At 44.6% G+C, this 23514-nt stretch overlaps 1 protein-coding gene across 5 annotated transcripts in view; it reads right to left on the bottom strand.

The window, feature by feature from the left end:
* DOCK8 (dedicator of cytokinesis 8) overlaps nucleotides 1-23514 on the bottom strand; it is a 194247-nt gene that overhangs the window by 89269 nt on the left and 81464 nt on the right. For all 5 annotated transcript variants that reach the window (XM_029055093.2, XM_029055091.1, XM_029055090.1 and 2 more), the window contains 6 exons: nucleotides 23048-23197; nucleotides 21300-21380; nucleotides 19726-19885; nucleotides 17918-18054; nucleotides 14171-14264; nucleotides 11598-11760 (listed from right to left, as the gene is read on the bottom strand). In XM_029055093.2, the coding sequence (XP_028910926.1) occupies nucleotides 11598-11760; nucleotides 14171-14264; nucleotides 17918-18054; nucleotides 19726-19885; nucleotides 21300-21380; nucleotides 23048-23197 (785 nt within the window). The remainder of the gene's footprint in view (nucleotides 1-11597; nucleotides 11761-14170; nucleotides 14265-17917; nucleotides 18055-19725; nucleotides 19886-21299; nucleotides 21381-23047; nucleotides 23198-23514) is intronic.

Below are 23514 nucleotides of genomic sequence, written 5' to 3' on the forward strand. Positions count from 1 at the left end.
ACTGGTAAAACAAGAGATACCAAGGCAGGCCCTTTGGTATGAATCAAAGAGGATGCTATTTTTTTTGTTTTTATTTGGAAGATGTAGACTTGGCTCCAATGAAGCACTGGCCCTCACAGTCTAGGTAGGAGGAAGAACCGGGATTGAATCCCCAATTTACAGATGAGGGAACTGAGGCACAGAAAAGTTAAGTGACTTGCCCAAGGTAACACAGCAAGTGGCAGAAGCGGAATTAGACCCGAGGTCCTATGACTCCCAGGCCCGTGCTCCTTCCAGTAGGCCACACTGCTCCGCCCCATCATCCCCACCCCCATCCAGCTGAGCCCCTCAGCTGCTATGAGCTTGCCGTCCACCTAGTCGCTCAGGTACCAAGTCCATTGCTTCTCCCCGATGCCCGCCCTGCCCCGAGATCAGCTATCATGCTGTTTCCAGAGCGAAGGAGGCAGCGGTGGCCTGCTTGTTCCTTTCCTCTCCCTCCCACTGCTGTCCCTGGGAAGCTTCATTTATTCAATCATATTTATTGAGTGCTTACTGTGTGCAAAACACTGTACTATGTGTCAACCACAGTACTAAGCACTGGGGTAGATACAAGATAATCAGGTGGGACACTGTCCCTGTCCCACATGAGGCTCCCAGTCTAGGGAGGGAGAACAGGCATTGAGACCCTTTTTTTTACAGATTAGGAAACTGAGGTACAGAGAATTTAAGTGACTTCACACAGCAGGGAAGTGATGGAGTTGGGATTGGAACCCAGGTCCTCTGACTCCCAGGGCCATGCTCTTTCCACTAGGCCTCAAGGCTTCTTCATTACTTCCTGTAATTTACTTTACAGTTCTGTTTCCTTGCTATATTACGAGCTCCTTGAGGGCAAGAATCGTGTCTCCTAATCCTATTGTACTCTCCCAAACTCCTGGTACCGTGCTCTGCAGACAGGAGGCACTCAATAAATACTATTGATCTATTGACTAAGCCCAGAGTGGTATTGGACTCTGGATCCAATGCCTCCCAGGCTTGATCCAGGAAAGAGGGGGCAGTTTAAATGGGAGAAGTACTGGAGTAGCAGGTAATTCCACTTTTCACTCTTCTCCTCCTCCTCCTTTCCCTCTCAGCTAGTTTGATAAGTACAGGTTGTTAGGGCCTGCCAAACTGATTAAACAGTTTCCTTCCTTCTAATTATGGTATTTATTTAGTGCTTACTATATGCTAAACACTGGGATGGATACAAGATAATCAGATTGGACACAGTCCCTTTCCCACAGTCGATGGCAGACAGCAGAAATCTCGTCCCATTTACAGCAAAGGGGGCTGAGGCCCGGAGTGGTTAAGTGACTTGCTTAAGGTCAGTCACACAGCAAAGCTATGATTAGAACCCAGATCTGTCTCCCAGTCCCATGTCCTTTACACTCATCCACGGTCCCTTCCACTAATGCCCTTAATCTGCTAAAGCTGGCTTTCCTGAAGTTCATTTTCTTTATCTTGTTGATTTCTCTCTTCCTTCGAAATCTTAAATGTGATCATAGGACCTGCGTTCTAATCCCGATTTTGCCACTTATCTGCGGCACAACCTTGGACAAGTCACTTAACTTTTCTGTGCTTCAGTTCCCTCATCTGATGTCTGTTCGCTCTCCTACTTAAACTGTGAGGCCCATGTGGGACCTGATTATCTTGCATCTACCCCTGTACAGTAGAGTGCTTAGTACCGTGCTTAGTACAGCACTTAGCACAGAGTAGGCACTCAACAAGTAATATTATTTCTATTTTTATTCTTACGATCCCTTCCACAAAAGTTTCCATCCAGCTGTTGATCCTTGACAGCATGATAGCAAATCAAGTGAACAGATCAGAAATTTACGAGGAATACTTTTGTGACTTGACACAAAGTTTTGTGGTACGAATCAGAACTTCAATTAAATCCATCTTTCAATTGTGAATAATATTTTCAAACCCTGCAGGCTTACAGGCTTACTTTGGCACTTCTTGTCAGATCGGGGCCTGGAAGAAAGTGCACCTGAAGGCTCAGATTCTTCCAACTTTCCGAAGTGCAGCCCAACAGGCATAATGAATTCCCCTGCAAGGGGGCCTGTGGTATGGCTTGCATTGATTTAAACTCCTAACGGGCAAACAATGCCCTTTGAAATGCTTTTACCGATGGTTAAGAATTCATGTTGAAGAGGAGGAGGGATTTTAATGTGGAATACAAAAAGTAGAGTATGAATTTAGCCCAGAGGTTCCAGAGAGAGCAGTTTCAAAAATGTGAGAGTCAAAATTAAAGATGAACAATTAAGAAATTAGTTGGAGTTTTTATTTTCTCTCCCTGGGCAGCAGTTCAAAGAGATAGGCACAGTGTCATAATGGAAAATCCCAGTTGAGAGATCAGAAACCTTCAAACAACTAACAAAATGTAGAAAATGAAGACAGCTTCCTTGAGATGGATATAAGTAGGGAGTTACCCAGACTGGGGGAGAGGTGCCAAGCTCACCACAGGCTAGATGTCCAGATGGCTGTGAATGGGAGGGGAGTGGGCTAAGTCCTGCCTTGGCTTTAGGAATATTTTGTCACCACTTTACGTATTATAAAATCAAGCTGAAACCACATTTAAAGCAAGAAGAAAATATGCAGTTGTTTCCCGAGAGCAGCAGTGCGGCCTAGTGTCCCAGGTTCTTAGTACGGGACCGCTGCACAAAGTAAATTCTCAATAAAGCCCCTTGACTGATTGACTGATGGACAGTGGATGCTGCTTTGTGGTCTGAACCTGAAACTCTTGAGTTCTTGTTCCAGGTGTCCTGATTATCTCTGTGGCGGACTGTGATAGTGAGGCCCACCCTGAGTCTGTTATGTGAACGGCAATATGGCACCTTCGTGTCATGTGACCCATTGTAACTTCGCGCATGCATGCTGGCTGGCCCGGTGCGATGGGAACCGGTTGGGTGTCACGTGATCACAGAAGTGCTTACTGATTGGCTGCTGTCCCTAAGTGTGTCTAGCCCCGATTGGGCCCAGAAGTACTTACTGATCGGCTACTGTCCCTATGTGTGTCTAGCCCCGATTGGGCACCCGGTGCGAGAGTGGGGTTCCGCTGTACCAATAAAGCCGGCAGAGCAGGCTGGGACGGGGGTGCCGCAGTCCCTCAGATCCCACCGGGCTGAACGGGCTGCTCCACACTCTCCTACTGCTCCGTTCTTTGACTCCTTCTCTTGGAGTCTTTCATCTCTTCATTGACTAAACAAACCCACACCCATTATCTGTCGATAACATCTCCCATATTGATTTAGGGCAAATCCTTTCCCCTGCCTGCTCTGCTTCTTCTCTGGGACTTGGGGGACAACCATGCATTCAATCAGTTCAATCGTATTTATTGAGTGCTTAGTGTGTGCAGACCACTGTACTAAGCGCTTGGAAAGTACAGTACAACAGATAGGTGGATGTATTCCCTGACCCCAAGGACCTTACGTCCGAAAGTGGACAAGACAGGGGAAGGAGGCGACGAGAGTCAGTCTCCTATCCCCAGAATTCCCTTATCCTGTACCAACACATAGGGCTTTAATAGCAAGGAAAGGGGTCTGGACTTCATCCTCTATATCCCAGCACGGGGGCATTTCCTAGTCATTTCTCCTCTATCCAGCTCCCAAGAAGGAGATCCTAAGGGACTGAGGAAGCCCTCCTTAATGGAGATCTCTCAGGCTCTTGGAATATTTTCCTAGCTTTCTCAGGCCTACTTTGAGGAAGCAGGAAATGAGAGTGTCTTCTACACTAACGCCTCATCCGTTTGGGTCTAGGGAAAGGACATCTTTAAGAATTACTAAATGAATCCAGAAAAATGAAGGAATTGTGCCCTCAAGTGGTTGAATAAGCACCGCTCACCAACACTATCAGTGGAAGATTTAAGTTTTGCAGAGCAGTTACTGCCTACACTCGGGTGGTTCTTGCAGATCAGTTTTCCTCACCTGGAAGCAGCATCGGGACTCGAGAACAAAACACTGGACTAGGCGGTTGGCAAACCTGGGACTCCTCTCCCAGCTTCAGCCTGATTTGCTAAGTTCTGATCTCCGCTGGTTAAGGAAAGTGGAATATTGGAATTATTTGATTCTTTCAGGCCACTTCACTTTTTGTCTCAATCAACTAAATTCGTAGGAAAAGGAGTCTTTAGCCTGAAAGAGCTGGAGAATCCCCCCAAATTCTCGGCTGTATTTTCTTTGTGAAGGCCTGGCCTAAACATGTTTGGAAGCCACTAACTTCCATTTCTTCACCAGCTCAGGGAAAGACCTGCAAAAGACTAGACGATGAGAGGACCCAGGACAATTTGGAGGTGAAGAGTGAGTCTCCTTGCAGTTGGGAGGAATCTGGGGCCTGAACTACCTGAGGTTCAGAGGGGCAGAGGGGAGCAATCCAAGACCTGATCCTACAATCTCTGTGCAGCAGCACATGTCAGGAATCCCAGCTCCCACCAACCCATCTTAGAGAGGGCAGGGGCAGAGTGGGCACTCTCTTCCACCTGGGAGATCAGAAGGATGGTATGAATGGGAGGGGAAGGCTTCATGGCATTCTCGCCAGTTGCTAGGAGTGCCCATTTTCTGTGCAGGGCCCAGTGTCCCTCTGATGTTATGTGTGGCTGGGATAATAATGATAATAATAATTATGGCATTTGCTAAATACTTACTACGTGCCAGGCATTGTACTGAGCATTGGGGTGAATACAAGCAAATCGGGTTGGATAGTCCCTGTCCCACATGGGGCTCACAGTCTTCAGCCCCATTTTACAGATGAGGGAACTGAGGCCCAGTGAAGTGACTTGCCCAAGGTCACACAGCAGACAAGTGGCAGAGCCAGAATTAGAACCCATGGCCTTCTGATTCCCAGGCCCATGCTCTATCCACTACGCCACGCTGCTTCTTGGGATTAACTGCTTCCATATTAATAGAATCACTCATCCTATCCTGCTTGGATTACTGCATCAGCCTCCTTGCTGATGTCCCAGCTTCCTGTCGCTCCCCACTCCAGTCCATACTTCACTCTGCTGCCTGGATCATTTTTCTACAAAAAACATTCTGGACATGTTACCTCACTCCTCAAAAACTCCAGTGGTTGCCCATCCACCATCCCCATCAAACAAAAACTCCATACTATTGGCTTTAAAGCACTCCACCACTTTGCCCCTCCTACCTCACCTCGCTTCTCTCTTTCTACAACCCATCCCACACACTTTGCTCCTCTAGTGCTAACCTTCTCACTGTGGCTTGATCTTGCCTATCTCACCCCTGACCTCTCCTTCACATCCTGTCTCTGGCCTGGAACCCCCTCCCTCCTCAAATCCGACAGACAATTATTCTCCCCCCCTTCAAAGACTTATTGAAGGCGCATCTCCCTCAAGAGGCCTTCCCAGACTAGGGCCACCTTTCCTCATCTCCCACTCCCTTCTGCATTGCCCTGACTTGCTCCTTTTACTCTTCCCAGCTCCCAGCCCCACAGCACTTATGTATATATCTATAATTTCTTTATTCGTATTGATGTCTGCCGCCCCGCCTCTAGACTGTAAGCTCCTTGTGCTCAGGGAATGTGTCTGTTTATTGTTCTATTGTACTCTCCCAACTGCTTAGTACAGCGCTCTGCACACAGCAAGCGCTCAATAAATACGACAGGATGAATGAAGCGATGCCTTGGGCAGAACTGCTCTTACCCTCAAAATCTTATTTTTTTCACAGCTTCACCACTCACTACCTGCTCCTTAGTTCCACGTCTCAGTTCCATTCTAGGCACTCATTAATTCGCTGGCTCAGCACAAGCTGAGATTTCCCAATGGCTTCCAAGCTAAGCATCATCACCTCCTTGCACCACTGGCTTCTTTTAAAGACAACTTTATGTAGCTCTAATATATGGCTACCCTTCTTTTCAAAGAGGCGATGTGTACTACAGTCACCACCGGAGAAGGAGGCCCCAGAATGGGGAAGCACTATAGTGCCTTGGCCGGGAGAATACAGACTTCCTATTTAGCTGAGTAGGAAGTCCAAAAGCAGCTAATTATACATCAAAGAAATCACGCATCAGCTGATACACTTGTTCTCAGCAAGCACAGCTCTCTGCAAGCAAGTCCGATAATTAGGCAAACAAGGCCTAAGAGGCTCTGCCAGGCTGGGAAAAGGGATGTAAATGCTCTTTATGTGGATTTTAAAAAATGTAATCACAATCTAAAGCCATGGCAATGTGCTTTACAACCCCATTACAATATTAACTCTTGTGATCTCCGAGCATGTACACGTTCCATGTGTCAGCTGAATGATAAACTCAGCTTTGAAGATTGTACTGGGGCTGGTTACAACTGACGCAGGTCTTGTTCTGCCTGAATAATAAAGCAGCCAGATTCTTCATTACCAGTTTGTGTACTTGCACATATGAAATGAAATCACTATATGGAAAATAAGCCAGGGCTGTGCTCTCAGGATAATAAATTAGATGTACTTAACGATCTGTGCCATGAAACCAAGTAATGCAAATCTCAGATTCTGAGACCCTTTCCTGCAGCTCTTCTCCAAAGCCCAGAGCTTCCCTCCCTTCCCTCATTCCAGAAGTCGCTTCCTTTCTCTTTGCAGAATTTTAATTTTTTGCCCCCATGGCTGCTCAGCTTGAGCTGCTCAGTGGGGGGACCTTGCTCATGGGTGGGATCGATGGTCCTGCACTTGGGACCACCTGCTCACCATGCTCTAGGGCTTCAACACCCCACAGCATCTAGTGTCACTGGGGGCTGGGCTCTCAACAGGGGTCCTGGAGAATATGAAGCAATGTGGCCTAGTGGAAAGAGCATGAGCTTGGGAGTCAGAATTCTAACGCCAGCTCTGTCACTTAAAAACAACAATAACAATAATAATAATAATAATTGTGGTATTTGTTAAGTATGTGCCAGGCACTGTACTAAGCGCTGGGGTGGATAGAAGCAGCCTACTGTGTGACCTACGGGGAAATCACTTTACTTCTCTATGCCTCAGCGCCTAGTACAAAGCTTGGCACATAGGAAGCATTTAACAAATACCGCAGTTATTAGGATGGAGTAGCAGGAAGCAAGAGCTCTGCCCAGGCCCAAAATCTCCAACCCAACACCAGCCTCCTAGAGCCCCAACAGTCACCTTGACCAGCCGAAGGCTGAGTGAATATTCATTCATTCATTCATTCAATTCTATATTTATTGAATGCTTACTGTGTGCAGAGCACTGTACTAAGCACTTGGGAGAGTACAGTAGAACAATGAACAGACACATTCCCTGCCCACAATGAGCTCGCAGTCTAGAGTGGGTAGGATCACGCAGCTTTGTTCCTCCAGGCAGCTAAAGCCCCCTGAGTGCACAGAAGCATCACAGCCATCACTGTGACTCCCAGGGGCTCTCAGAAGTCTGAAACAGGTTGTAGAAGAAGGGGAGGAAAGGTGAAGGAAGAGGAGGTACATGTCTACCAACTCTATTGTACTCTCCCGAGTGCTCAGTAGAGAGCTCTGTGCATAGTAAGTGCTCAATAAATACCATTCATGAGGAGAAGGAGGAGGAGGAGGAGGAGGTAGCCCATCCCAGTCTGAGCCAGCATAGAGTAGTTGAGCTTGAATGCAGAGGCTAGCCCAAGTCCATCCAGGACTCTATCCTTTAAAACCATCTTAAGGCCCTAACTCAGTTCTTCCCTTCTCTGGTAGATTGGGGATGGGAGGAAAGGGCTACCTTCAGTGAGGAGACTCCATCTCCTACTCACTGTCACTCAGTCTCAAGGGAGCAGCTTCTCAACCAATCAATCAGTGGCATTTATTTTACACTTACTGTGTGCAGAACACTGTGGGCGCCCACAAGGAGCTTACAGACTAGAGGGGGAGGCAGACATTAAAATAAATTATAGATGGATATGTACCTAAGGGGTGTGGAGCTGGGAGAGAGGTGAATATCAAAGTGCTTGTGGGGGTACAGACCCAGTGTATAGGTGATGCAGAAGGGAGGCAGGGGAAGTGAGGTTTAGTCAGGGACAACCTCTTAGAGTCAATCAGGCAGTCAGTCAATTGTACTACTGAGTGTTTACTGGGTGCAGCAGAGCACTCTATTAAATGCTTGAAAGGGTGCGATATAACAGTGTAACTGACACATTCCCTGCCCACAAGCTTACAGTCTAGATGAGGAGACAGACATTAATATAAATAAATAAATTACAGATATATATATATCTGTGGGGTTGGGAGGGGGTGATGAATAAAGGAAGCAAGTCAGGGCTACATAGAAGGGAGAGGGAGGAGAGGAAAGGAGGGCTTAGTCAGGAAAGACCTCTTGGAGGAGATATGACTTCTGCTCTTACAGGAGAAATGATTTTAGTGGGAGTGGGCAGGGAACATGTATGCCAGCTGTTATATTGTATTCTACCAAACGCTTAGTACAGTGCTCTGCACACAGCAAGGGCTCAATAAATACCATTGGTTGACTGATTGACGAGAAGAGTGGTGGGCTGACAGATAGGAAGGGGGAGGGAGTTCCAGGCCAGAGAGAGAATATGGGCAATGGGTCAGCAGCAAGAAAGATGAGCTCGAGGTACAGTGAGTAGGTTGGTGTTAAAGGAGCAAAGTGTGCAGGAATAATAATTATAATGATAATAATTATGATGATATTTGTTCAGTCCTTACTGTATGTCAAGCACTGTTGTAAGCACCGGGTTAAATACAAGTTAATTGGATTGGACACAGTCCTTGTTCTATGTAGGGCTTACGGTCTAAGTAGGAGGGAGAACAGATATTTAATCTTCATTTTACACATGAAGAAATTCAGGGACAAAGAAGTTAAGCGACTTGTCCTAGATCACACAGCAGGTAATGATCATAACAGGGATTATAACCCAGATCCTGTGACACCCAGGCCCATGCTCTTTCTTTCCACTAGGTCATGTTGCTTCTCCAGGAGATCAGCAAGGTAAGGCATGTGGGGACAAGCTGACTGAGTGCCTTAAAGCCGATGGCAAGGAGTTTCTAGTTGATGTGGAGGTGGATGGGCAAACACTGGAGGTTCTTGAGGAGTGGGGAGATGTGGACTGAATGATATTTTTAGAAAAATGACCTGGGCAGCAGAGTGAAATGCAGACTGGAGAGGGGAGACAGAAGTCAGGGTGGACAGCGAGGAGGCTGATGCAGTAGTCAAGGCGGAACCTGTTAAGTGCCTGGATCAGCAAGGTAGCGGTTTGCATGGAGACGACGGGACAGATTCTAGAGATGCTGTGAAGGTAGAACTGACAAGATTTGCCAACTCCTCTCTTCACTCTTCACCACACAAACTCAGTCTGGGGAGTCATAGAGCCTGAGGATGAAGGGTCACTGGTTTTCCTTTCCTTCCCCTTCCCTTTCCCCTTCCTCTTCCACCCTCTAAGGCTTTAGTCCAGGCTGTGGGGATCTGGCTGCAGTAATGTAGGATTAGTGGGCCCCCTCAGTCAGCATACCCACCCGGAATTGTGCCCAAGAATTTCTGAGTCTGGGGAAGGACTGTGTTTTGTAGCTCTCCCCGTTTTTCTCTCCCACAGCTCATTCCACTTCTTGTATTCATGTTCAAAACCTCCACCTTCCTGGACATCTTGCCTCTGGCAAGAATCATCTCTGCTAAGACCTCGGCTGACCCTGGTCCCTGGGAGGCCAGGCCTCTTAGGGTTTTGGCTCTGGAAACCCAGGAAGTGCAAGGGAGTGATGTCTTGGGGGCAATACCAGTGGTTTGGGGAGTGAGGCTTGGTAAAACCCACACCTGAGTTCCAGCCACCCAAGTAGTTTGTGCCTCCCAGATGCTTCATATCCAGAGGACAGCTACCTCTCTCAAGCCAACGCAAACTTGAGAGTCCCTGCCATTGGACTGGAAACACTGACAAAAGCCCCAGTTTCACTGGGTAACCTAAGAAAAGGATCAGAAATACAGGGACCTTGAATTCTAATCTTAACTCTTCATTTAGTCAATCATCTTTACTGAGCACTTACTGTGTGTGGAACACTGTACTAAGCGCTTGGGAGAGTGCAATATAATAATATAACAGACAACGTGGGATGCAGCATGGCCTCGCGGATGAAGCACGGGCCTGGGAGTCAGTAGGACCTGGGTTCTAATCCTGGCTTTGCCATATGCCCGCTGTGTTACCTCGGGCAAGTCACTTCACTTTTTTGTGCCTCAATTCCCTCATTTGTAAAATGGGGATGAAGACTGTGAGCCCCATGTGGAACAGGGACTATGTCCAACCTGATCTGCTTTTACCTATCCTGGCACTTAGAACAGTGGTTGACATATAGTAAGCGATTAACAGATGCCATACTTCTTATTCCCTGTCCACAACGAGCTTATTTTAACTCACTATAGAACCATGGGCAATTAATTCTTATTCAGTTTTCTCCCCTGGGAGAAGGGGATAACAATATTAACCTACCTCATCCGGTTACAGTGAGAAATACCTAATCACAATGATATTACTGAAGATAACAACAGGAACAGTCTAATTCTCCCCCTCCCTTGTAACTCCCTTGCCTAGGGACAAAGCAGAAAGGAGCTTGCAGCATCACTGGACTCCTGCATTCTTCTTATACTCTTTCAAGATAAGTTGGCTCCCAATCACTATGGCTCCTGTTTTACTCCTATGAAGCATGGGCTGGCTGAAAAATATTCACAGGACAATTTGCAGCCCAGTTTCTTACACTACCCTGCTAGCACAAAGTGATCCGCTCAGACTTGTTCCTCTTAGCACTCCTACATTTTTAAATCATTCAGCACAGACTCATGCATCTTGAGAACTGCCGTGATATAATTAAGGGATAATGTTCATGGCAGAGGAGCAGACAGAGCAATAAACGCCTTCTGAGGGTGATTAAATGCTGAGAAGTCAGATAACCACCAAAGTCATTTAGTGCAAGTCTATTCCAATGCCACAAGCGTTATTTCAATTATACGATCAGATGTTTTAGAAGATACAAACCACAACACCAGTATGAAAACATAGGTGTTCCTTCATCTCACACTAGGGTGTGGGGAGCTTGGAACTGTTGCTTCCTCAGAATTTTCTGGAATTTTGCACTGGGGAGAGAGACTCTAAACCACATCTCCTTTCTCACAGAGAAGTGGTGAAGGACAAAGGCATGAGCATTCTTTTCCCTTTTATTTTACACCTTTGGAAATGGAGATATTTTTGGGGCACCCTGCGTTCTTAGAAGAGAGAGATTTCATAATTGCAAATGATTACTACTGTATTTCTAAGTTGTCCTTTTATTAAACTTACTTAAAACAATTACCAAACAATTTTTTGGCAAGACCCCCTGGTCTATTAGATTATGAGGAAAAGGCTTCTAAGGAAACTGTAGAGTTTCTACTCCTTTCAGGGCATGCAAACAAGGGCACTAGAGAGAACAACTTGCTCAAGATAGAAGTCATATTGAAGGACTAAATGAGCCTTTGCTGTGTTTTAATTTCATTCATTCATTCAAACATATTTATTGAGCACTTACTGTGTGCAGAGCACTGTACTAAGTGCTTGGTAATTGCAATTCGGCAACAAATTTCTGTGAATGATGAAAAATCCAAGCTGCCATCCTTAGTGATTTTGCTGGTTTTTTCAGATCATTTGCCTCTTACCTGTAGACAGTATGGGGGACGTACACTTCTCGAATTGGGAATTCCAGAATCTCTCTGTGTGGACGAGAGCGATTTTCAGAAAAGGCCTTCACTGGTAACAACTCAGGAGTCAAACAGGAACTAAGAACTTCTGGCGCTGGTGAAATCTCCAGTTTAAGTGAGCCTTAAAAAAGAAAATAAGAGTAATTAGCACAAATAGAGGAACACGATGCAAACAAACCAAACAAGTGGGACATATTCTCATGTTATGTAAGGCAACAAGATAGATACAATGATTTTGTTCAATCATCCAATCAATCAATGGTATTTATTGAGTGCTTACTGTGTGCAGAACTCTGTACTAAGCACTTGAGAGAGTACAATACAACCAAGTTGGTAGACCCATTCCCTGCCCACAGTGAGCTTAAAGTCTAGAGGACAGATTGAGTGATTCAATCACTCAATCAATAGCATTTACTGAGCACTTATTCTGTGCAGAAGACTGTACTAAGCTCTTGGGAGAGCACAATAGAGTTAGTAGACATGATCCCTACCCCCAGGGAGCTTATGATCTAGAGGGGAGACAGGCACTAAAATAAATTACAGAAAAGAGGAAGCAATAGAGTATAAAGAGGTGTACATAGCTGCAATAGCTATGTGTGAGTACCCAAATGCTTAGGTGACAAAGTGCAGAGAAGTGCATCAAAAGGCAGTTGGGGTGGAATAGAGTGGAGATATGAGAGATTAACCAAGGAAGGCCATTCTCCTGGAGGAAATGGGATCAAAGAAGGGTTTTGAAGATATAAGCTCATTACGGACAGGGAACGTGACTGCTAATTCTGTTGTATTGTACTCCTCCAAGGGCTTAGTACAGTGCTCTGCATGTAGAAAGCACTCAATAAATGATTGAAGATGATGGGGAGAGCATTGGTCTGCTGGATGTGAAAGGAGAAGGATTCCAGGCCAGAAGGAGGGCATGAGCAAGAGGTCAGAGATGAAAATGATGAAAACAAGGCATAGTGAATAGGTTGGCTTGAGAGGAGTGGACTGTGCAAGCTGAAGTGTAGCGAGCCAAGAGTGAAGATAAACTAGGGAGAGGACAGCTGATTGAGTGCCTCGATCAGGAGTTCCTGCTTGTTGTGAAGGGGAATGGACAACCATTGGAGGGTTTTGACAAGTGAGGAGACCTGAGCAAAACAATGTTTTAGGAAAATGAAATGGGCAGCTGAGTGTATAATAATGATAATAATAATTAAGTGCTTCTTATGTGCCAAGCACTGTTCTAAGCACTGGGGCAGATACTAGGTAATCACGTTGGACACAGTCCCTGTCCCACATGGGGCTCTCAGTCTTAATCCCCATTTTACAGATGAGGTAACTGAGGCCCAGAGAAATGAAGCGACTTGCCCAAGGTCACACAGCAGACAAGCGGCAGAGCCAGCATTAGAACCCATGAACTTCAGACTCTTAGGCCCGTGAAGTATGGACTGGAGTCGGGAGAGACAGGTGGCAGGGAGGTCAGCAAGGAGGCTGATGCAGGGCAAGTGCTTGGACAGGCACGGTGACAGTTTGGATGGAGAGGAAGGGGCAGGTTCTGGAGATGTTGTGAAGGAAGCGACAGGATATGACTGACTGACTGACTGAATGTGGGGGTTTGAGAGAGAAGTTAAGGCTAATGTCTTGTGGGCATAAGACATTATGACAGCATGAGAAGCAGTGTGGCCTAGTGGAAAAAGCACAGGCCTAAGAGTCAGAAGGACCTGGGTTCTGATCCCACGTTTGCCACTTGTCTGCTGTGTGACCTTGGGTAAGTCACTTTTTAACTCATCTGTAAAATGGGGATTAAGACTGTGAGCCCTATGCAGGACAGGGACTGTACCCAACCTGATTATTCATTCATTCATTCAAACCTATTTATTGAGCACTTACTGTGTGCAGAGCACTGTACTAAGCACTTGGAAAGTACAATTCCAAATGATTAGCTTGTATCAACTCCAGCACATTGTACAGGATGGTGGTGGTATTATCAGTGATGGGAAAGTTAGGAGGAGGAGAAGATTTGGGAGGGAAGATGGATATATTGAGCTTATGATGCTGGCAAGACACCCAAATAGAGATGTGCTGGAGGTAGGAGAAGATGTGAGATGGCAGAGTTGGAGAGTGAGGTAGTATCTTAGAGACATCTGTGTAGAGGTGGTAATGTTATATAGTGTTAGTGGTAGAGATCAGGCAAGTAAGTGAAAGAGGAGGAAATAAAAAAATTAAAATAAATTCTCCTTTTGGAAACTCAAGAAAATTCCTCATGAAAGTCTTTATGTTTGGAAAAAAAAATACAATCTTAGTGTCAACTTTAGTTGTCACAAATTTGCTAACTTCTAATCTCCCACATTTAAAAACATGGCTTATATTAAATTATGTAGCATTATGCTCTAGGAATTAAAAATACAGGGAGTTTACATCACATTTTGCCCAATTCCAAATTACAACTTGCAATAGTCTAAAATGCTTTGTAAAAACATGAATGGAATAAAAAGTTCATTCATTAGAAAAACCATGTGCCCAGTAATTGATAATTAAATGCACACCACCCATACCTGGTATTGACTTGACTCTTCTCTGCAAGGATGAAGATCTTTTGTAATCTGCTAAAAACTTGAATAAGTCTTCATCACTAAGGCGATCTCCTTCCTGTCAAGAGATAAGTCAATACTACTGTAGAAATGTCACTGAAAGAGTACACTTTTTGGGTCGGAATTAGGGCCCAGGTCTAGCATGGCAATTTTAGGGAATAAAACTTTGCGTTGGTGGGATCGATTTAAGCCTTGCTTTCAGCTAGGTGGCAGGAAGGGCCATCAACAGACTAGACTGTAAACTCGTTGTGGGTAGGGACCTTGTCTGTTATATTGTTCTATTGTACTTTCCCAAGTGCTTAGTACAGTGCTCTGCACACAGTAAGTGCTCAGTAAATACGATTGATTGACTGCCCGACTAGTGGTGACACAGAAGTCATGCGGAGGAGTAGAGGAGTCCCGCCGCCACCTCTATTGCCAGGGCTGAACTGGCTGCTTCTGGCCATTTACTGACGGTTTCTGGCCGGCACCAGAATCCTCCCGAATTAGCTCATGGCTGCCACAGACACAGGGCTCAGGCAGCCAGGCTCCACAGTGACCCCACAGCTATAACTAGGACAACTGCAGCAGAAATTGCAGACCTGCTGTGTCAGTGGTCAGAAAGAGGAAGTAGCAGCAGCAGCTGGTTGAGTGCTGTCTATGTTTTTCTGTCTGAGTATATATATATGTGTGTGTGTGTGAGTGGCTGTCTGATGTCCCTTTTCTGCCCCCTCTCTCTCTCTCTCCATTCCCTTCCTTTTTTCCCTCCCCATCCTGCACTTCCTTCTTTCTCTCCCCACCACCTCTTATTTGGCTGCCTTTTGTCCCTTTTCCTCTTTTTGCCTGCTTTTCCATTTTGAGCCCCTGAAAATCTGGTCACTTCAATCCGGAAGACAGCAGAAGGTAAATTCTTAGGGATTCTGGGAGGCTGCACTATGGAATCTCTTCACCCCTTCCACTCTTTCCAGGACTTCCCCCAGTACCCTGCCACCTCAGCACAGACGGGAGACAGGACTGGGAGGTGTCCAGGGCAGGGACGGGGAGGGCAAGATGAGCAGCACAGTAGCCTAGTGGATAGTGGACCTACAGGACCTGGGTTCTCCAATCCCCAGTCTGCCACTTGCCTATTGGAGGACCTTGGGAAAGTCACTTAACTTCTCTGGGCCTCGGTTTCCTCATCGGTAAAATGGAGATTCAGTAGCTGTTCTCCTTCCTACTTAGACTGTGAGCCCCATCTGTGGGACAAGAATGGTGTCCAACCTGATCGAGAAGCAGCATGGCATAGTGAATAGAGCACAGGCCTGGGAGTCAGGTCATGGGTTCTGATTCTGGTTCTGCTACTTGTCTGCTGTGTGACCTTGGGCAAGTCATTTCACTTCTCTGGGCCCAGGTAACTCATCTGTAAAATGGGGATTGAGACTGTGAGCCCCACGTGGGACAGGGACTGTGTCCAACCTGATTAGCATGTAGCCACCCAACGCTTAGTACAGTGCCTGGCACATAGTAAGCGCTTAACAGATACCACGATTATTATTATTATTGCTATTAACTTAAGGTATCTACCCCATCACTTAGAACAATGCTGGACACGTAGTTATCACTTGACAATTATAATAATGATAATAATGACAATAAGGCTGCTCCAACCTCATTTGGGTTTGGTGCAGTGATGATGACAATGGAGTCTCTTGGAGAGAACTACAGACAAGTCTCAAGGCTGAGACTTCGGGACCGAGAACCTACATCGAGGAATTGACATTATCGCTTGTGTTAGAGTAGTGCCACTTGGGCTCTCCTGAGCTTGCTGAGTCCCAGGGGGCAATGAGAGAGTAGGAGGGTAAAGGTGCAGCACATTGGGAAGTGCATGAAACCTTTTTCTTTTTTTTTCTTTTTTCACATGCATGACCTATTTAGTGCCAAAGTGACTTCAGTGTAGAGCTGAACAACAGGTAAAGTCTTGGTAAAGCTGTGGTCTTCACTGTCCACCGTAGCAAGCTGTTTTCAGTAACCTCTAGGCCCATCCACTTCTCAGAATGCTCTAGACTGTTCTTGGGCCAGAAATCTTTACCACTGATGGCACAGCCCCAGCAGGCATTTCCCTACTTATGGAGTTGGGACTGAAACCCTTTCTCCTGATTCTCAGGGGTGAGATCTTTCTCCTGAACCAACAGCTGGATTGGTTGCAGATTACCCTAGGGAAGGCTATATCGTACTAGAAGTTGTTGTTAATAATAATAACCGTAATAATAATTACTACTAGTAATAGTACTTGAGTGCTTACTATGTGTCAGACACTGTACTAATAATCATAATAATAATGTTGGGGTTTGTTAAGCACTTACTATGTGCAGAGCACTGTTCTAAGAGCTGGGGTAAATACAGGGTAATCAGGTTGTCCCACGTGAGGCTCAGTTAATCCCCATTTTACAGATGAGGTAACTGAGGCACAGAGAAGTTAAGTGACTTGCCCACAGTCACACAGCTGACAAGTGGCAGAGCCGGGATTCGAACCCATGACTTCTGACTCTCAAGCCCGGGCTCTTTCCACTGAGCCACGCTGCTTCTCATACTAAGCATACCCCATACTAAGCGCTGGGGTAGATACAAGATACCCAGTCATTGTCCACACGGGGCTCACAGTCTTAATTTCCATTTTACCGATGAGGAAACTGAGGCCCAGAGAAGTGAAGTGACTTGCCCAAGGTTATACAGCAGACAAGTGGCAGAGCCGGCATTAGAACCCAAGTCCTCTGACTCCCAGGCCTGTGCTCTACTAGGTCATGCTGCTTCTTGTATATCTAGATCTCCAACTTTGTAGTTGCCTTGTCGCTTTTAAAATGAACCTCTCAAAAGATAGAAAACACCTTTGACTTTCTGAGAAGATTTTCCATGAGCTTGATTCTCCCACATTTTAAAGGTTTGGATAATTCAGTTTTTAGAGGACTGCAAGGAGCAAAACTGGTGTGAACATGCACACACATACACACACACACACACACACAAATCACCACAAGGTTCTTGTGCCCCACATACCCAACTTGATAACATTAGAAGACTTGGGCTCAATAACTATTCTTTTCATTACTAGTTATTCTAAGGTGAATTAGAATCAAGCCCTGTAAAGGCCCTAAGTCACTAACAGTGTTCAATGAAAGTTTCTTTATTAATAAATTCACACATATGGTTCATATATGGCACATATAGTTTTTTTAAAAAACTATCTTGGGAAGTTATGTGCTTATATATCCCTGCTCTTTACTCAGAACTGTGGCATTTGTTCAGCACTTACTATGCGCCAAGAACTGTATTAAGTGCTGGGGTAGATACAAGATAATGACGTTCCACATGGGGCTGGCAGTCTCAGTAGGAGGTTGAACAGGTATTGACTCTTCAGATGAGAGAACTGAGGAACAGAGAAGTTGGTGACAAGGTCACACAGCAGGCATGTGGTAGAGTGGGGATTAGAACCAGGTCCTCTGACTCCCAGCCCGGTGCTCTTTCCTCTAGGCCACACTGCTTTTTATGTATATATGTTTGCTCAGTATCGATTACTTATTTTGACGACTCTATCTGTAGATATTTTCAGATCTGTCACCCCCATTAAAAGTGAAAGCTCCCTGTGGGCAGGGAACATGTCACTTTGTTCTCTGTCCCTTCCCAAATGCTTAGTAAGATGCTCAACAAATGATATCACTACTACTTCAACTAAAAAGACAAAGGGTACAAAGGTACCTGTTTGAAAAAGGTGTTGACAGTTATCGGGGTAGCCTTAAAACCAGATCCAACGCCGGTGTCATCCAAGTTGATACTTCTCTCAGAAGGTCTTCTAGAGCCGGCAATTGTCTTCCTCTCACCAATGGAGCCTTTCCCTTCAGTAAAAATGACCAGGGCTTTATTAACCTCCTTCTTAGTTTCAGGGCAAAAATCATATAAATGATACTTTTTTTTTTATGGACTTGCTCTATAAAATGAACTGAAGGTAGTCATGTTAAGGTGAAACCCTCAACAGACTTAGGTTTCCCGACTCATTCTACCAATGTTAATTATAAACCTGAGGAAACTATATTTGCCTGAGCGGAAATTAACTTTTGAATATGGTGTCATAAAAGTCATGGTCTGAGAAAGAGAATCCCAGCTTATTAAGTCACAGGAAATAGTACTCGGGGGACTGATGGATATATGAATTGAAACATACTCTGTTGGGGCAGTGGGATGCAAGAGAAAGAAGGGCAATTTAAAGACAAACTGGCTCGGAAATCAATGACTAGTTAGGAAAATGAGTTTAAAACTCATTAAACTTCCAGCTTCCCAACCCTCACCATATGAAGTCAAGCCTGCCCAGAAGGTTAACAATCCAGACATTTTAGGGTGTGGTAATGAGGCAGAGGAATAGATGGGGTAAATGAAAAGGGTTTTAAAAAGTAATAACGTATTCTTTCAATAAACGATTTTTTACAGTCCTTTGGCAAGAGAGATTACTAATCATTCTGGAAGTCTACTTGGAAAAAAATCCTTTTTCATGGAACTCCAATCTGTGGGAGGGAATGTGTCTACCAACTCTGTTGCACTGGATTCTCCCAAGTGCTTAGTAGAGTGCTCTGCACACAGTAAACGTTCAATAGGTACCACTGATTTATTGTAAAGGGTTTGATGGGGAAGTACGGTTAAACCTCTCACATAACAGATGGATTTATTTAAAGTCCTATCACCAGGGACCATAACTAACTTGATGCTCTCTTTTTTGCCTAATGCATTAGTGGCATAAGGAAACTTAAAAAATATTTTACATCCTTGTTTTCTAGGATAGCGGATTCTTTAATGTGGGGGTTGCCTTCCTGCAGAACCACTTGTTGAGGAGAAACTGCACTGGAGTAGTTATGCCTTTGATGTGATAATGCCGCACCTACCCCAGTTCAGGGTTTGGCACCTAGAAGGTGTTTAATAATGCATCACTCTTTGTCCAGAAGGATGTGTTTGTGGAAGAAATTCTACCAATTCCTCATCAGCATTCTAGCCAAAACGTATAGTGAAAACATACACTATGGCAGAATTGACTAAACTGTGTATATTTTGGCTCTTGCCAATTATTAATTGAGAAAATTAACATAACTGTATCATAAAATTCCCCAAAACATGAATAGCTTTTCATTTTTCTACTTTAGAAAAGAGACATTTCTTATTTTGGGAAATTCCTGAACTTATTTACACCCTCAATAGCACTCATGTATATGTCTGCTCAATATTTTTTTATTTTGACCAATCTAGTAAATATTTTAATATTTGCTTCCCCTGTTAGAGTGCAAGCTCCTCATAGGCAGGGAATGAATTACTTAATCAGTACTTTCCAAGTGCCTCATACTGTGCAGTGCACCAACTATTATGACTACTACTACCATTAATCCTGATTACTGTATAATTCCATCGTGCTTTTTCCACCCAAAGGTGGAGCCTCCAATTCCTACCACATTTTTAACATTGTCAGTTGATACTTAAAAAAACAATGTGAGAATTTTGTCTCTCATAGTAGCTGAATGCATTACCATTCATGGTTTCCACCTCAGTGATCTCCCTTTCAAGTGTTGAAACACTAAAGAAACTTGACAAGCTTATTGGCACCCAGGCGAAAGGCATCCGATATTTCCCCAAACGTTGGCAGAAGGATTCTGCTTGATTTTTCAATTTCTCGACCTTTTCTTTACTCTAAAAGAGAAAGGAAAAGAACAATAACTAACATGGTGGCCTTCAAGTCCAAAACCTCTCAAATCCCCTAATAGCATTTCTGAACTACATCAGTGAGTGAATAAATCCAATGATTATTCTAAGGTATCTCTGTATTCTGAAGAAAGAGCACAAGTACTCTGGTCTTCTCCACAAATGACTACCAATGTGGTGGTCCTCTAGACTGTAAGCGCGTTGTGGACAGGGAATGTGTTTATTTTGTTATACTGTACTCTCCCTAACGCTTAGTACAGTGCTCTACACACAGTAAGTGCTCAATAAATACGATAGAATGAGTGACTGACTTGGTCAACTGGGCTTGCAGGCAGCCATTTTCACAGCTTGTTTCACTAGTTTATCATTTAATAGTGTCTTCAGTTGCTAAGGACTTGGCCAAGAGGCCTCATAGCCTGGTAGGCAGTGTATGTGACTGGGAGTCTTGAGACCTGGGTTTGAGTCCCAGTTCTGCCACTCAGCCTTGGGCAAATCACTTAACCTTTCTGGACCTTAGTTTCCTCACAAGTAAAACGGAGATAAGATACACTGTGAGTCCTGTGAGGATCAGCAACTGTGTCTGATCTCATAACCTTGTATTCACTGCAATAAGGCCATATTAAGTACTTAATAAATGTCATTAATTATGATATGATCCAGAGGTGAAGGGCTCACAGCTTATATCATTACCTTATCACTAGCGTGTCTTCAAGCAAATTTTCTCAGGAAATCTCAGAAAGGTTTCCTAAGATGTCTAAGAGATCTTCTGTAGTTAAGGTTGAGGACAACTCCAGAGATATGTCTGTCATATTTGGGATGAATAGCAGGTGTGGTATAAAAGTTGTTACACTTTAAGAGTCTGGGGCCAAATACTGAACAAATTGGACTGCAAAATGTTAATAATTGTAAGTTAGGTCTGGAGGGATTTCTGATAACCAGGTGCCTGGGAACAATACCCTGTACTTCATCTTCATCTTGAGTGTTATGAACTTGGCTGCTCTGAGGAGAGGGGTGGTGAGGGTGTGAGTGAGAGAGGGAACAATAGTGAGGTTTAGAGGACAGAGCATGGGCCTGGGAATCAGAAAGATCTGGGTTCTAATCCCGGCCCCACTCGTGTCTGCTGTGTGAACTTGGGCAAGTCACATAACTTCTCTGGGCCTCAGTTACCTCATCTGTAAAATGGGGATTAAGAGTGTAAGCCCCATGTGGGACAGGGACTGTGTCCAGCCTGATTAACTTGTATCTACCCCAGTGCTTAGAACAGTGCTTGGCACATAATAAGAACTTAACAAGTACCATAATTATTATTATACTTTACACATAGTAGGTGCTCAATAAATACCACTGAATGAATGAACAAATGAATGAATGTTTTAATTGAACAATCTCCAAAATGTCTTACCTTCCCACCATCACTCTCTTTGATAACTATGTAGGGTTCAGCACAGTCTCCAATCTCTCCCTGCTGGAGGACTTTTTCGATCTAGTAATAAAAGTAATATAAAAATAAGGCAAATGAGACATATTGGAAGCACAAAAGCCGATTTGGTTTATGAATCTTTATAAAAGAAAAAGAGATGTATGTATATATGTATGTATGCATGAAGCTCAGGGACTAAAATAATTAATAAAATAAACAAATGAATAAAACAAATCAATTAGTACCAGGGGATAGACTAGTTTCTGAGCCTCCCAAAGTTTCCCCTTCACATCCCCAACTCCCTTCCACTTCCCCACCCCCTACCCCGACCAGTCTGTCAACCTTCAAAGCCATCTCTCAAGAGCAGACCTCTCATTTGAGTCAGAAGGACCTAGATTCTAATCCTGACTCTGTCACTTGTCTGCTGTATGACCTTGGGCAAGCCACTTAACTTCTCTGTGCCTCAGTTACCTCATCTGTAAAATGGAGATTAAGACTGTGAGCCTTCTGTGGTACAGGGACTGTGTCCAACCTCATTATCTTTTATCTACCCCAACGCTTGGTACAGTGCCTGGCACATAGTAAGCACTTAACAAATACCATTTAAAAACAAAACAAAACCCCCCCAAAAAAACTGCCTCCAAAATCTATCACCTTTACCTGTGCCTCTGAACCAGTCCCTTCTCATCTTCTAAAAAAACTTGTGCCCATCCTTCCCCTCGCTTCCCTCTCCCCAACTGCCATCTTCAACTGCTCATTCTCTGATGGTTCCTTCCCCTCTCCCTTCAAACATGTTCTCATCTCCCCTATCCTGAAAAAACCTTCTCTGGACTCTACAGCTATCTGTACAGTCCATATACATCCAACTATCATCTCATCACCCTCCTCCCATTCCTGTCCAAACTCCTTGAATGGGTTGTAGACCCTTCTTCACCCTCTACAATCCAGTATCAGCCCTCTTCACTCCACTGAGACCGCTCTCTTTAAAATCACCAATGACCGACTGCTTAGTATTCTAATGGACATAACTCTCTCCTAATCCTCCTCAACCTCTCAGCTGCTTTTGACACTGTGGACCACTCCCTTCTCCTGGGAGCACTATCACCTACCTTTGGTTTTACTGACATGGTTCTCTCCTGGTTCTCCTCAGTCTCTTTCACAGGCTCTTCCTTTGCCTCTCACACTCTAACTGTGGGCATCCCTCATGACTCTGTCCTAGGTCTCCTCCGCTCCTTGCTTTAACACACACTCCTTTAGGGAGTCCATAATTTCGATTACCAACTCCATAATATTGACAGACACTGGGCTAGGGTTTCCACTTCCCATTTCAGTTATTTCCTCTGAATTGGGATTCTGAATTGCTCAAGACTCCTACAAAATGAGCAGCTACCTACAGTTCATACAGAGGGGAGGTTTTGAGTGGCTCTCGGTTTTGAGAGCCGATTTCTTCTCGGTTTTCTTTCTCTTGGGAAGAAGCATGCACGACTCCACTGCAGAAATCTAAAGGTGACAGGAAGATGGGCCTTTGAGGCAATCTCCTTTGGAATGGAAAACCCACTGGATGATTTCAGAAGGAAAGCAGGTGTCTGTGGCTATTGTCACCACAGAATAGAAAATGGTCTAGGAATGCATACCCTTACCCAGAAAAGGTCAGCCCTTTTCCTTGGTGTTGGCTCAGGCTGTAAAATGTATATGGCACAATACAATGAGATGACTTCACACTCACATACCTTAACTACCAAGTAGATATCTGAAGATGGATAGGTGACTGAGAATACTGCAGATCTTGCCAGACTAGAGGGGGCAACAGAAGGTGTATGAGCTCGTAAGAACCCTTTGAACTGGTCAGAATTCAGGTCGCAGTGAAAATTTTCTGAGATCTGGGAAGCAGCAACAGCAAAAGAAAAGGGGAGAAAAATCCTCCATTGTAATTATCCTGCAATTATTCATGGCAAGGCACAAATGAGTCAGAGTGCTGAGGAACAACTCAAAGACAAAGTGAGAATCAATGTGAACACGTGTGCATTTTATGAGGAACTGCTCCTGGAAATTCTGAAATAGGCTTTGTATCAATACAAGCTTTGTTGGACTGACTAAAGCAGGCACTTTGAAACCCTAGGTTGCAACATGGCTTAGCTTATGAGAGGCAAATGTTGATTCTGGAAGACACTTAAATCATCAGAGTATCTGATGCTCT

The sequence above is a fragment of the Ornithorhynchus anatinus genome, chromosome X5, assembly GCF_004115215.2.
Source record: "Ornithorhynchus anatinus isolate Pmale09 chromosome X5, mOrnAna1.pri.v4, whole genome shotgun sequence".
NCBI lineage: Eukaryota > Metazoa > Chordata > Mammalia > Monotremata > Ornithorhynchidae > Ornithorhynchus > Ornithorhynchus anatinus.